This window comes from Polistes dominula, unplaced genomic scaffold, assembly GCF_049000335.1.
Source record: "Polistes dominula isolate Pdom_NZ unplaced genomic scaffold, Pdom_raw_medaka contig_79, whole genome shotgun sequence".
Lineage (NCBI taxonomy): Eukaryota > Metazoa > Arthropoda > Insecta > Hymenoptera > Vespidae > Polistes > Polistes dominula.
Window position 1 is genome coordinate 1370119 of NW_028300916.1, and position 16238 is coordinate 1386356.

At 29.5% G+C, this 16238-nt stretch overlaps 3 protein-coding genes across 4 annotated transcripts; 2 read left to right on the forward strand and 1 right to left on the reverse strand.

Moving 5' to 3' along the window:
• Positions 1-1092: 1092 nt before the first annotated feature.
• Set (NAP domain-containing protein SET) lies at positions 1093-4173 on the reverse strand. Of its 2 annotated transcripts, none has more exons than XM_015335741.2 (5): positions 3802-4173; positions 3226-3415; positions 2901-3097; positions 2543-2807; positions 1093-2439 (listed from the first exon to the last, which is right to left on the reverse strand). In XM_015335741.2, exons 1-5 carry the CDS (start codon positions 4057-4059, stop codon positions 2414-2416), a joined length of 936 nt encoding a protein of 311 aa, XP_015191227.1. In that variant the 5' UTR covers positions 4060-4173; the 3' UTR covers positions 1093-2413. The 2 variants fall into 2 exon arrangements, with proteins under 2 accessions (XP_015191227.1, XP_015191226.1); XM_015335740.2 differs by having other exon boundaries at positions 2901-3106; positions 3802-4172.
• Positions 4174-4578: 405 nt separating this feature from the next.
• On the forward strand, positions 4579-14360 carry LOC107074369 (uncharacterized). Its single transcript, XM_015335738.2, has 5 exons — positions 4579-5331; positions 5698-5762; positions 5839-6825; positions 7188-7517; positions 7701-14360. Exons 1-5 carry the CDS (start codon positions 4920-4922, stop codon positions 10164-10166), a joined length of 4260 nt encoding a protein of 1419 aa, XP_015191224.2. The 5' UTR covers positions 4579-4919; the 3' UTR covers positions 10167-14360.
• A 177-nt stretch (positions 14361-14537) lies between these two features.
• LOC107074371 (enoyl-CoA delta isomerase 1, mitochondrial) lies at positions 14538-16178 on the forward strand. Its single transcript, XM_015335742.2, has 6 exons — positions 14538-14808; positions 14929-15026; positions 15112-15383; positions 15458-15636; positions 15715-15836; positions 15923-16178. The coding sequence occupies exons 2-6, from the start codon at positions 14930-14932 to the stop codon at positions 16087-16089; spliced, it is 837 nt and encodes a 278-aa protein (XP_015191228.1). The 5' UTR covers positions 14538-14808; position 14929; the 3' UTR covers positions 16090-16178.
• The last annotated feature ends 60 nt before the right edge of the window (positions 16179-16238 follow it).

Consider the following 16238-nt stretch of genomic DNA (forward strand, 5'->3'; position numbering starts at 1 on the left):
GGCTTTGTTGATCACGCAAATTTCCGCGCCACCCGCTAGGAACAGGGCAACTTTACCCTATATCATCGAGTTCGACAAGATTCGACACCATACCGTACCATACCATAGATTTCTCCTATCAATTTTTCTTATTTTTGTTTTTTTTTTATCAGCATCATTTCTTCTTCTTTATCCTTTTAACCTTTTGCTTCTTTTTTAATTCGACCCTTTCTACTCTTGTCCTTCTTCCAGTTTTCTCGTTCCATTAAAAGATTGGTAGCAAAGTGTTGCGTTCAAATAGAATCATTGATTTTCTTTAGATATATATATATATATATATATTATTCTAATATTTATAAGTATTTATTTTTTACTATTATCATACGAACAGAATAATTGGTCTATTTTTTAATATCTGTACCATGAGAATGATCAGTATAATTTGACGTTAAAGGTCATTGTTGCTGATAGTAGATACTTCAAGTATATTTCATCATTGTTAATCAGGAATATCATTAAGTAAGCACCTCACTATCGAATGTACTTGACTATCGTTAGGATTACGTAATCATCTTTTACATGATGATTAATTAAAAAAAAAAAAAAATAAAGTCTCGTCGCAAGGTCTTTATCGTAATGAGTTAGGGAAAGTAAGGGATAGGAAATGTAGTCACATGTGCCATGTGTGAGGGTATGATGCTTCGCGATGAGAACGAGGAAGATCATCGTCATGAAAATACATAACGAGATTAGTATGGTCGTCGTAATACGCGTGATACCGTAACGATCGAATAATATCCGGGTTATAGTGTCCTCCATTGTAAAAAAAAGTTATCCCATATTTGTGTCAGTTGAAATGTTTCGTAGTCGGAGCGTGCCATCTTTCTTATTTCAAACTTCATCAGCGTCTCCTTAATCGTCGTTTTTGAACCCTGAAGTGCTTTTTTCTGTTTCAACTTCCAAACGGCACATGTTTGGGGCCTGCTTGCGTTTAAAAAAAAAAAGATAAAAAGAGGAGAATATATATTTAAGCAACTATGACATTAATTGTAAGATCAAATATCTGACACAAATAAAATCAATGAATATAAAGAATAATAAACGACAAAAACATATTTTATAAAAGTTTATATTTATATTATATAGCAAGGTTCGAGGGATGTTGCACATACTTAGTTAAAATGTTCAATTTATGATCATATCAAATTAGAGACTTTACATGGAATCGTCGGAATAAAAATGGATCTGTTTTGTTTGAATAGACTATTTACATTTTAAAAACCAATATATAATCAAGGCTATTCCAACAATTTGTCCATGCAACATAATGCTTTTAAAGAGATATCAATTGTGATAGTTGAGCCAATAACGCGAAGATCGATATAAAAGCATCAGGTTGGATAATAAAATTTTACACGTGTTTTAATAAAATGATAGATGTATGGCAATGAAGATTTTACTCTTCGTTTTCAAATACTTCCTTTGTATCTCATGTAATAAAATAGTGCAATATATTTTACTTTATTGCATATTTTACAAAAAAAAAATATTACAAAAAATAAAAAATAAGTAAATAAAAGTATATGTAACACTTGATTCCCAACCTATATTTTATATAGATTTTGCTATGCTTAGATTTTCTATATATGACTATATAACAGAACACACACAAACTATAAACTTAATATTATCTTGTTTATCATTCGTAAGCTAGTGTAAATATTTTTTTAATAAATCAATTATTTTTATATTTTTCTTTTTGTTTATATAGTATTAAAAAAGTTACAAATATATACTGATGAACAAAAATAATGCAAAAGTATTATTTTCTCTTACGAAAACTTATAAAAAATAAAACCTTCATTGCATTTTACATCTACAGCTATATTTATTCTCGCCGCTCTCAAAAATGATACCCGAAGTCCCTCTCATTGAAGGGTAATGTTCAGGAAATAGATTTTGATGGGAAACAGAACAAGTAGAACGCCTGCTTGACGTCTTCATTTACCTTTTATATATAACCTAACTTAATAATATAATGGTAATATTATAGACCCAAGCAGGTGTCCTCTGTTTTATATCTAATATTCGGGAAATGACTAGGCCATATGAATATAGCTTAGGAACCAAACACCCAACATTGTTTTGACATGGCGCATGGAGGGAACTCAAACTGCATTATCTCTAAGTCACTTTCGATACACTACTATGAGTGCCATATTGCTCTGACGCACGTACCCAAAGAGAACTTTTGTGCGCGAAATTCATTTCTCTATTTATATTCTCAAACATTATTTTCCTAAGATTTATTCATATGGCTCAATGTTTTTAGTTCGGTAAACTTTCTCTGTTCTCGATCAATCGAGGATTCAAGTTCCTTGATGCTTTCACAATTTCAGCAATGGCGGCTGATTACAGAGTCCACATTTTAATTCTATTCTGGTTCTTCTCCATCACCATCTAAAACATAGTATTTTTTTAAGTACTCATAAAGACTCAAAATGATCTATTACGGTATGAATAGGTATATGTGAAAGACCGATGCAATTAGTATTAATCATACCTTCACGATCCGCTTCATCATCTACAAGCAAGTCATCCTCTTCATTTACACCATCGTCTTCATCATTCACAGCCTCCTCTTCTTCATCTTCTTCATCTACATCATCTTCTACTACAACTATACTATCATCTCCTTCTTCTCCTTCACCTCCTTCATCGCCATCATCTCCACCTCCATCCTCTTCTTCTTCCTCTTCTTCTGTTTCACAATCTTCACCATCACCCTCAACACCATTTTCAATATCAATATCTGAAGCTAGATAATACTACAAAAAGAATGATTACAAAATGTAATATTTCTATATGAAAAATATAAACATATTTTTTAAAATAGTACTTATAATTTATATCCATAATACCTGCAACGGATTAGGCCACATGTCATCTTTGATTAATTCAGCTATTTCATCTGAACTAGGATCCCCATGATCCGTGAACCAATCAAAGAACGATCTATGTTTGAGTGGCCTCTTACGACCTTTTAAAGGTGTTTTTGTTTTTGCTCGTTTCGTTAAATCTAACCCTTCTTTCCAACGAATAGGTGTACTTTGGGATGCTGGATCTCCTGCGAAACAGCAGGAGATTAATCACAACTATGATACTTAATCTTCATATTATTGCATTATATCTAAATAACATTTTACTTAACTAGATAGTAATATAATAATCAAAAACTGTGCTCACCGGAGGAGCCTAAATGAAACTCTTTAGTAAGAACTTCATTTTCAAAATATGGATTTGCATCAAAGTGAAAATTAATTCTGTAACCAGATTTAATGTCTTCGAACTCCTCGACTTCTAACTTGGTCAGAAACCGTAATGCATCTTCTTCATCTTCTTCCAATATTTCAGCTATTTCTTTATTGTTTACAAACTATTTATAAAATAAGGAATAATAATATGCATTTTGGAAATAAAAAAGTTAGTATAAAATCTATAGCAATAAACTTATAGTAACACAATATAAGAGAAAGATCATAGTAATAAATAAATGCAATCATTATAAGATAAACAAATAAATAAAACCTTGATAGTAAGAAAGCAAGTGGAAATTTGAAATTATAGTAAAAAAAAAAAAAAAAAGTGAAGTAAACGTGTTCGTTTTGATTATATCTACAGGTTATACACACTTTTGTAGGTACACAAGTGGGTAAGATGGCGGCTGGCGCCGGCGGACGCCGGCATCGCCGGGAAACGTCAAAACTATCGAGAGTTTTATCAATTTGTAATTGGAAATAACATCGACATTATAAAGGATACAGCAGTTACCCAAAAATTGGGTATCCTTTTGATAATATCATTACGTTTTTGAAAGTAAGGTTTACGCAACTTATTATACTTTTTCTCGACTTCGAGAATCTCGTCACTGGCCTTCTCGTTCAAGCCATCGATTTGATTCTGACATCCATCTATTTCTTCGAGTGTCTTCTGTATTTCTACATCATAGTCGCGAACCTCAACTCCTTCACCCGAACCTGGGTCTTCTATCTCCTTGGCCTTTTTACTCGCCGACGACATTGTTGTACGCGCGCTATTGTCACACCACTCCACTTCGCTCTATCTGTGTTTATTTCCCTTCGCACTCGTCCGAAGAATCGTGAGAATTCGCGGCGGCGCGCAACATCATGCGAACAACCTTCGAACGATAAATCTAGACAGGCACAACTCTATCTCGCTTTTTTGTTTATACCAAAAAACTTAACACTTTTTTAGTCTAGTGTACTCTAGTGTAATCTAGTGTATTGCAGTCAAGATAACCAATCAACGTTAAGAATTTAATCTTCACTTTATATGGCTTTAATCTATTATAATGCAATTATTATCTTATAATATAGTTATTTTAATGTGACTCCAAAGTAAACTGCAAAAGTAACTAGATTTAGTTAAATATTTTGAAAAAATACATATAAAATGATTTGTGATACTTTCTATTCGGTACTTATTTTATATTGGATAGTTTGCAAAAGTATATAATAACTTTTCTCTAGCATACTAATAATATTGTACTATTTTTATTTTTTAATGTCAAGCTGAGTAAAATACAGTAAGTAGCTTATGTTCAAACACGTATATTAAATGATTACATCAATCAATGAAATATGAATGAAAGTGAAAGATATTAAAATGAAATACGTGCTTCGAAATACTTATACTTGTAACAATATCTAATAAAAAAATAAATTAATGATCGAAGATTATCGAAGGTTTCAATGAGTAAAAATGTCCTTCGATATTAGCAACTATTCAATTGGCCAAGCCTCTTCTTTACCACGCGCTTCAAACGAATAGAATTACCTAAGTTCGAAAGGCGGCTATAGATAAACCAATCAGACGTCGCGTAGTATCTTTGCACCCAGGATATTGCTTAGAAAATCAAGATGGCATCCGAGAATGATACGGGTATCGTGTCAAATGAACGATGTGATGTAAATAATACGATTCAGCAAGTGTTTGAGCCGTTGAAAGGGGAAATATCGAACGCGAAGGTACTTAGTACACAGTGGAAGAATCTAATCAAAGAGGCAACCGATTGTTCCGACAATATCGGTTTAAATTCGGACAGGACGCCTACGGTTTTTCCAACAGCGTCATCGTTCAACACAAACACCGACCGAAATGAGTTACAAAGAAACGCAAATATTTTGAGGTCTTCTGGTGATGTGCAAGAAAGTGCAAATTATAAATTCGTTATTAATACAACTTTGCATAAATTACCCTCGAAGTCAGACAGTATGTCCACTCAGAGGAATGATCTAGACAGTGCTGCTTGTGTACCTGAGAAAACAGACGGTAATCATCTATATAGTGATATGAACACAATCATATATACAGAGATCTATATCTTTTTCATCTTTAAGATTTTATTTTATATATATTTTCTATCATTATTATTTTCTTTCATTTCCAGAACTAAAATTTTAACTAAAGTATTACAACTAATCATTTTTTTTTAAATATATTTTTATGAAGCATATGCTGTATATAGTTATTGAAGACCATTTGCAACCTATAAATCAAATTCATATAATAAAATTGACCCAAAGTTTATTTATTATTATTCTTTTTCAGTCTTAGGCAAATTTGATTATTTAGAGTTTAAAATATATATATATACATCTAAGTTGTTGTGATTATTATCTTTTATATTTGCTATAGATAATCCAGATCACTGTAATAATGAATTATTGAGGTCTGGTAGAGAACCAGTGCAACATATTCATGTAAGTAATAAAGAGTATTGGATTTTATAGGCTCCAAAAAAGAATATTATTTATAGAAGTTTATCTCATTTATTAGACCGATTCCACATGTGGCAACAGTACAATAGTATCCACCAACATGCATGCATTACCAGCAAAATTAGAAGGATGTTTAGGCTTTTCTAACAATACTCCTCAACTTGGGGAAAGTCCACAAAGTAGTGGTGAAGTAATCAGTAGTCCTCGAAGTCCAGATTACCCTCCAAGGGTTTCAAATAGTCCACATAGTCCAGATATAATGTTTCCTATCACTATGACATCGACTCATACTAATTCTAATATAAATATAATGGATACAGCAAAATACAATGAAGAAAATAATGAAACATCAGAAATTAACAAAGAAATGCAGATTTATCAACATTATGGGGAATTAGCAACTAATGATTTAGAAAAATCTGTTTTACAAATAAAAATAAAGGATGAACTTAGTTTGGCCGAGGAACGTATACAAGAATTGATTGTGAAAAGAGAAATAGTTGAACAAAAAGAAGAATCAGAAATGCTTCATGCAAATTGGGAAGATGCAAGGTTACTGATCAATGTTGTTAAAAAAACTGATGATGATAATACAGCACATCAAAAATGTATAGAACCTATTGGTACAGCATCTTCAACTTCTCATTCAAAGATGGACTCATCATCTAAAGATAAACGTAAAGAACATAGTGATAGAAGACATTGTTCGAGATGTTATAAAAGAAGTAAAATCAAACGGGCAAATGTTGGTATTCAATGTAAACGTGATCGCAATATACTTCCTTTAAATTCTAAGACAATTTCTCTACCATTATCAAAATTTACTAGTGATAATTTGAGACTAAACTTACAAATAAAAAATTTCAAAATGCTTAGTAGTTCAGCAATAAGGAGTGATTTATTATTAGAAGGCTTAAAGTATAAAAAATATATTCATATAGAAACATACCCTAATGGTGGAGCATCTATTGTGCACATGTTTCAAGATGAAATTGATACTTTGTCAAGTGAACAAGTAGAAGAGTTGGCACAAGAGTATTTTAAAGTATGTAATTCAAGATGTGAGCGATATCTTAACCCTTTGACTGGTGTCAAACTATGGACGTAAAAGTGCGTCTAGTGATTTTTTTCTCTCTCATAAACTCATAAACATACATGGAAAATAAAAATGTTTTATTTTCATTTGGCGGAAATAAAATAAACACAAATACACGGAAATAAACAAAATACACGAAAACGACTTTGAAGAGTATTTCGCAGTCAAAGGGTTAATTACAATGAACAGTACACTTTTATCATATACTTCCTAAGTATAAATATTGATATTTCTAAGATATACATTAAAATGAAATATATGTAAAATAACACCACACACACATTTTTTTCAATATTATATATAATTTATAGGTAGTTTTTGGAGAAGATGAAAATGGTAATGCACATCATGTTATGGGAATAGTGCATAATGCAGCAGCATATCTCCCTGATCTTTTAGATTATATGGCAAATAACTATCCTACTTTAACTGTGAAAAATGGAGTATTAGGAAGAAGTAGTGATATTGAAACAACTACTATGGTACAGTACAAAGAGCAAGTATGCAAAGCATATAATAATGGAACAATACGATATGGACCTTTGCATCAAATAAGTCTTGTGGGTACTGTCCATGAAGAAGTTGGAGGTTACTTTCCCGATCTTTTACAAAAATTAGAAGAGAATCCATTTTTGAAATTGGTAAGAATAATAATATTATACACATATTAAAGTAATTAACGAATTAATTTTTATATAATTTGTATGTAACTAAAACAAAAGAGAACTCAGGGACGGAAACACTGGCGGGATTTAGTATTTGCGACAATGAACTTTTGAGTTTCTAATGCCAATTAGTAATAAGAATAATTATATTAATTTTAGACAATGCCATGGGGTCCACTATCAGTAGTAAAAATGGAAACTCCACAAGAATCAAATGATGGCCCTATTCTATGGATTAGGCCAGGGGAACAACTAGTTCCTACAGCGGATATAAATAAAAGCCCTTACAAGAGACGTAGAACGGGCATTAATGAACTACGCAACTTACAATACTTACCACGACTTAGCGAAGCTCGAGAATACATGTTTGAAGATCGTACAAAAGCTCATGCTGATCATGTAGGCCATGGATTGGACAGAATGACTACAGCTGCTGTTGGAGTACTAAAAGCAGTGCATGGTGGTCAACCATCAGAATATAACAGAGCTACAAAAGACGTGGTTGCATTTTATGCTGGTGATTTTCCAGAATTAGTTGAAAAACTTCAACTAGACCTTCACGAACCACCAATATCACAATGTGTACAATGGGTCGAAGATGCTAAATTGAATCAATTAAGAAGACAAGGTATTCGTTATGCAAGGATAAATCTTTATGATAATGATATTTATTTTTTACCACGTAACATTATTCATCAATTTAGAACTGTCTCAGCTGTTTCAAGCATCGCATGGCATGTTAGACTGAAACAGTATTACCCAGATTCACAACATAATTCAAATATAAGACATAGCCGAGTTATTAATGAATCTACACATCGTGTTAAGGAAAAGAAACCATTAGAAACCGTTGGTATAGGAGACGAACAGAAAGAAAATACTAATCGTCAAAGATTAGAACAAAAACTTTATTCTGATTCTCTTGAAGAGAAAAAGGCTAAAGAAAGAGCTGCAGAGTATCAAGGAAATTTAAAAAAATCAGATCAACATGGAAAACGAAAAGACGATCGTAAAAGCCGTGATCATGGCCGACACTCGTCTGTTAAAAGAAAAGATTGTGAAAATGGTAATAAGTCTTCAAATCATTTCAATGATGATGTAACAAAAAAGAGTGGATCTAGTGATCAAAAATCAAGCAGAAGTAAAAGAGATAACAAAAGGTCTGATAAAAAACACGAAATACAACGTCCCAATAGTCACAAATCAAGTCATCATTCGCATGGTAGCAGTAGCAGCAGTAACAGTAGCAACAAAAGTAATCATTCTGGAGAAAAGAAGAAGTATGACTGTAGTAGTCATAAATTAGATCATCATCGCAGTCATCATAGTAGATCGAGTAGTAGTAATAATGTTTCAAATAAAGAGACTATTTCAAATGTAATGGAAGAACGAACCTCTATTAAATATGGTACAACAGGATCTCCCCTAAAAGACAGCAAAAGACATTATAGTTCTTCAGAACTTTGTCCACCTATATTGGAATCCTCTAGTCCTGAAGCTATCGTTTTGGACAATGAAGTGTTAAATCAAAGGCAGTTAATAGCTAAAACTTATGCAACTGAGGTTGTTGATAAGGCATTAGAAATTGCTATTTACAAATCTAAGACTGACGTCGAAGAAGTTTGTCAATCTCTGAGAATTGGTGTAGCTGAAGCTTCTAAAGAAGTTTTAGATAAAATTAGAAAAGAAAGTTTTGAAATTGCTGAACAAAGGTTCAAAGATGATACTGCAAAATTGGAAAGGTATTCTCAATTACTTGAAATGGAAACCGTATTAGCGTTTACATCGAAAATGGAATGTGCAACAGAAAATGCAGTAAAAGCTTTAATTGAAATGGCCGAGGATGAAGCTAAGGAAAGAACAAAGAATGATAAACCTTCTGAAAGTCTTGCCGAAGAGAATGTCGTTACAGAAAACCAAGTTCCCACTTCGACTAGCATAAATTCTTATTCTTCCGTTTCAATGACGTTCACGTCACCATTGATGGAAAGTGAAAAATACAATAGTAATAATAGAGTTAATAACGTTGAAGAAAAATCTTCAAAATCATCCGATCATCATGCTTCTATTGGAGAATCTAAAAGAAAGTATAGAGATGAGAAAGATTCTAGGAGTCAGAGGCACAAGGAAAAAAGAGATCGTGACAAACGAGATCGAGATCGTAAAAAACATCGTCATCGAAGTCCACAAAGTAAATCTGAACATAAAACAACAAGTGAAACAGCTAAGGAAAGTTCATCGAAGAACGTGAACTCCTCGTCGGTTCGGGATGGTTCCAATTTGAATAAATCAGCAGACTCTACTGATGTTAAAGAAAATGAAAAGAAATTAGAAAAACGAAAAGACAATCATCACAGTCACGGAAGAGACGGACAAAAGAGATCATCTAACAGTCGTTCGAGTAAAGATGATGCAGGATCAAGTCATTCACATTCAACGAGTTCAAGTCATAAACGTAAGTCAAGCTCGGAACATAAAGAGCACAAGAAATTGTGTACAGAGAAAGAAACTATTTCACGAACATCAGAGCAAACAAATATTATCCCTTTAACTCCTACTACAACAACATCTGTGACAACACCAACTGAAGCAGCTTCTACGAACGTTGTTACATCAACAACATGAAAAGGTGCAAATTATCTTCATTGTGTAATACAGTCTGTTTATAAAACCGACAGTTTATATTAACATGGATAGTAATAGAAATATGTGCATTTCTATTTGAATGATATATCTTGATACAATTAAATCAAGAATGATAAAAATTTGTGCTTGGTTCACAAACTTGAATATTTGATTACCACTTTGATTTGATGCACCTTCATAAACAGATCATGTTAATGATCTAATTGATTTTCAGAGCTTATTCTTGAGATTGACGTCTCTATTGCAAAAGTTATTTTGCTATGAAAACTCTGAATGTTTCATGAAGTGAAAGTGAAGAATGTAGTTGATAGATATTTATACTGTAAGTGATTGATCAATAAGTTGGTGTACAAATTAGAACTTGTACAAATTAGTGGTTGGGAATTTTTTTCCAATTAGCACAAGATTAATTGTGCATTGTATATAGACCAAAAAAAAAATGCCCTATTGAGAAAGGATCGTGTTACAGTAAAATTTAATTAAATTATTTATATATTATAGATTTAAATATATGATAATAGTATACGTTAAATTATTTATATTTTCTTTATATCTTATAACAGTATACAGAAAATTCTATATTTGGAAAAAAAAGGCTATTAATCGTATTGTTCTTTATTCTTTTCATCAATTATTTAAAATTATTCTTAAATATTTGCATTGTAAAGCACAACATTTTTTGTTTTCCCTTATTAATTAGGAGTTTGAGATATCGATAAAAGAAGAAGAAGAAATAATAGACTACTTTTAATATATGAATTACATATTAAGTTAGAATCCCATATATTATATTATTATCGAAGATATATATAATAATACAGGTATATGCACATGCTTTTCGTATTTGTTTAGCAGTCTTGATATGTCATAATGTGTTACTGTCTTAAAGCAATATATCTTCTTTTCGTTCCTTTATAAATATAAATACATTTTTATACGGATAAAAAATATGCAACAAGGAAGCAATAAAAATTTCAATGTATTATTTGTTCAAAACAGAAAGAAAAAAAGTGTATCTTGCTTTAAGTTGTAGATAGCAATATTATGTTCACATTATGAGAAATAGTATTATGGGTAACAACAGACGTACAAATTCTTTGCCTTTGAAGATATTACTTGTTTGGGACAGTGAAACATTGCAACGGATTGATCACAAATGTTAATAATATTTTCTCTATTTGAGTAAAATAACAATTGTTCTAAAGATAATGGTAGCTATAGAAAAAAAGAAAAAAGGAAAAGTAAGTGAAAGAAAGGCGACAGGTACATGATTTTGTCTAATGCTAATGTAGATTTGTGTATATGAAATTTAACAATACACACAGTGTATAAAGTTGCTACGTATGTAACGGTATAATATCGTATATATTTTATATAATTTTTTATTTTCCATACTATGATCGAAGATCTAATATATAGATCGGAAATTTAGTTTAACAATATTTTTTCAATTCTCCAATTTCTTGATTCGTAAAAGCTTATAATTTTAAAATTTATTATATTACTATTAATATTAATATTCTATTATCATTATTATTTTTATTATTATTATTATTATTATTATTAATATTATTATCATCATCATCGTCATCATTATTATTATTATAATTATTATTATTACTATAATTATTAATATTATAATTATTAATATTATTATTATAATTATTATTATTATAATTATTATTTATCCAAAGCAGTACTTTATGTTATATAATTTCTCGAATATATTTTCCAAGTATAATATATTGCCTAAATTAATGTAATTGCATCATTAATTCGTTTTCAAACAGAACGAAGATTCATCTGTCCAATGGGCTATCATAATTACTCAGATCTGTGCGAAAAAAAAAACTGATAATTAGATATATAATATTTAAGTTTTTCAGGCTTATATTTATATACACATTTCTATTATACACATCCACTGTTTTCAAATTTATAGCAAGAATATATCTCAAACAGTGATAATCCCTCTTAATGCATTTTATTATACTACAGAAGAAAACAAAATTGAAGGAATACATTTTAATAAAATAGTTGTGTGTAATAAGAGTAAACGATCATTTGTGGATTTGTATCCACAAGACTATAGGACTAGGCAAGACTGAAAAAAAGAGTAGTATCCATTAGAATAGTATACTTTTCTTATAATTTTTTTTTTTTTTTTTTCAATCTGTTGATCCCAATAGCATTATTTAAATCATCAATATAGATTTATGATGTTCTTCAATTAAGATTTTTGAACAAAATTTTTCTTTAAATCTGGTCTACAAACACATGTGATCAATGCAACAATTTTCGAAGGATAAATGAAAGAAAGATAGCGAGATTCAAATGCATTTTCTAATTATATTAATATGAATGTGCTTGATTAATTAATATCTTCATGAATATAATAAAACAGGCAATTATAATTACGGACATGATAAGTTCTCCATCTCCACAGAAAGAAAAAAAAAAAGAAAAAGATAGAATGGACCAAATTGAAACATCAAAAAAATCCATAAGCTTCTTCTCTAATAATATTTATTGAAAGTGGTATAATTAAACCAAATAATATATAGGTGCTGGATACATCACAGATTTTTAAGGTGCCTTCTCTCTGTTTGTTGCGGTATAAGAAAAAAAGATTAAAAACTAATTAATCATAATAGACTGTGCTCAGTTATAATCAGTCTATAAAAAAAAAAGATAACTTTATTTTCCCTAGCACCACACAATATTGTAGCGTGTAATTTTTCCCTGTGTGTTACTATTATTTAATAATTAATAAGACATGATTGATATACGATCCATTTTGAATGGCTTTGTCTCTCGAACAATTTTCAAATTCGACTAATGACGACAAACATATTTGTGTCTGATTAAAACACGAACAATTATAAGAATGAATATTTAATACGCCTTCATAGAAGAACTCTTAATGTAAAATATGATCTTTTTGTAAATAATTGTAAAAAGAAAGAAAGGGAGAAGTGTATCTGTGTATGTGTGTGTCTTTCATTGTTGATTGATTTAATATTGAACAATTCAATATTGATCCATTTGAAAATAGTTTGAGAAACAAATATGCAGATAATTAAGTTATGTTCCAAAATACATGATAAGAGATAATAAGCACGTAATTCTAAAATTTGTTCTATTTTATTAAGCGATTCACAAAATGGAACAAGTGAATTCGTTTATTTAAGATAGCATTGGAAATATAGTCATTCATTGGCTTCCAAATAATGATTTATTAGTGTCAAAAATAAGGGACTTTTTTTAATCATTTTGAATTAACACTCCTTCAATTAAATTCAATTAATTGTTCCACATTTCCCAATTAACAAATTATTTATATTATATTATACGCGTGTATATATACATTAATAAAATATGTATCTTTTAATATTAAGCTCAGTGGTGTGGATAAAGGTTTGTGTAGATATAGTGTGTATTTTACAATGATACCGTCGAGGAAAACAAACAAAAAAAAATGCAAAATAACAACAGACTTCCGATAGATGCCTAATAGATTTCACACTTCCACGGTCGAACCAAATTTCGAAGATGCTCTTCAGTTTTTATACAAACTGCATTACTGAATAGTAGATTGTTAATCGTCGTTAATAAAAATGTATATGTAGATATTATACATGAAATATATGATAATAATAGTAATAATAATATAATATTAATAAAATAATAATAATAAAAAATATACATTCGCGTAAAAGTACGTTTAAAGAGACCAGTTTAATCTTAAACTTGTATTCTGCGGAATTGAGTTGTGTACATTTTGTAAATAACAACTTCTATACCAATGTGGAGTAGGAAAAGAAATGATTATGAATAATTGTAAAGAAATTAGTGCAAGAAGAAGTTTGCACTAATGAGATAACAAAATGAAATTTAATTATTGCTATTGAGATATTAAACTATTAATATTCTATAATCATACATAATGATATGATTATATACATATATATATATAAGAGATAAAATTATATAAGCACAGTTATATATGCGTATATGTATGTCTTCTTGTCTTATTACACATGTTCATGCATATACGCATATATATACATGCATATATAATAGTTGTAGTTTTACATATATCCACCATACGTGTAGAAGTCGCATTCCAACGTCTAAGTTTTTAAAGAATAAAATAAAATTACTTTGGTCAAAGATGTTCTATTATTTATTAATATGTCTTCTTTCTATTTTTTTAATTTTTATTTGAGTATTAGAAATCTTATGCCACGTTATAAATAATACTTTCTAATATTATTTTTATTCATTTGAAATGGTCCACAGAATAAATTGCTAGGGTTTTTTTCTAGTAAATAATACTATCTAGTAACATACGCCGATTTCAATTAATCTGATTTTAACAGCAGTTAACATATAAATATTATATGAATAGTATTATTGTTAAAAAAATATAATTTAAAAATGAATTATGAATTTTACTATTATTTCATAAAATAATACGTATTACATTTTATATACATATATAATGTTATTCTAAAAATAAGTATTGTTTTTTTTTAATAAAAATAAACATTTTTTGATAATGTATGTCCAAAGTACGATAGCGCCACAGTAATTCAGCAAAGTTAATTGATGTTAAAAGGTGTATATATATATATATATTTATATATATTAGCATATGTTTATTATTATATATTGATAAAAATATATAATATTACAAATATTTATCATATAAAATAATATATTTATGTAATATAAATAGGATGTTTGCTCTTAGAAGATTTTTGATCAATAAACAATTTGCTCGAAATTATGCATCCGGAAAAAAATTATTAGAAATTACACAAGATGAAAGTACAGGTATTTTTATAATTATAATTGCTTGAAAATTGAATATTTATATTTTTACTAACTGAGTTTATTAAATGAAGCTTGCATATATTAGGTGTTCAAATAATATCAATGGCTAAACCACCGGTTAATACCTTAAATCTGGAATTATTAGAAGAATTAAAAAGCTCTTTAGTAGAAGCCCAAAAAAGTAATTACAAAGGCATTATTTTGAGTTCGTCATTACCAACTGTTTTCTCAGGAGGTTTAGACATCATGGAAATGTATAAACCAGATATGGAAAGATTCACTAATTTTTGGCGTACTTTGCAAGATATGTGGATGATTTTATACGGTTTAGAAATACCAGTTGCTGCTGCAATTAACGTACTGCATTATTCAATTTTATTTGTTTTAAACTTATTTAATATCACATATATTATAATCTTACCTCTACATAGGGTGCTAGCCCTGCTGGCGGATGTTTATTAGCCATTTCTTGTGAATATAGAGCTTTTGTTGATGGGAAACATACTATTGGGTTGAATGAGACACAATTAGGTATCATACCTCCACAATGGTTTGTAGATCCATATGTTGCTATCCTTGGTGAAAAGCGCGCCGAAAGAGCTATGATGAAGTAAATATTACAAATATTAAATAATATTATCAAAATTAGAACGTATACTTAATTGATATTTGATTCCTTACTTTTTAGGGGTACACTTTTTCGTCCCAATGAAGCTTTAAATATTGGACTTGTAGATGAATTGGTTAGTGATAAAGCAGAAGCTATTCAAAAATGTCTAAAGTACATATCTTCTTATGATAACATATCTAGTAAGTTTGCATATTTTATTCAAATTTAAAATAGAATTAAATATGTATACTTTTCACTAATAATATTTCGTATAATATTTTTACAGAATTGGCTAGAAACAAAATCAAATTAAAACTTCGTGGAAAATCAATTTCATGGTTACAAAAAAATCGAGAATTTGAGTTAAATGAAATTAAACAATTTATTCAATTGCCAAACGTGCAAAAAGGACTTCATTTATACGTTCAAGCATTGAAACAAAAGAAAAATTAATTATATTTTATGATACAAGCGTTATTGCTTAGAAGGAAAGATAAGAATAGTTAAAATGTGCATTTAAAATAAAAAATATAATACCAATACTGTGCAATATGATCAGAGTCTTTGAAAAAGCAATTTTAAAGAGAGGACGAGAAATATGA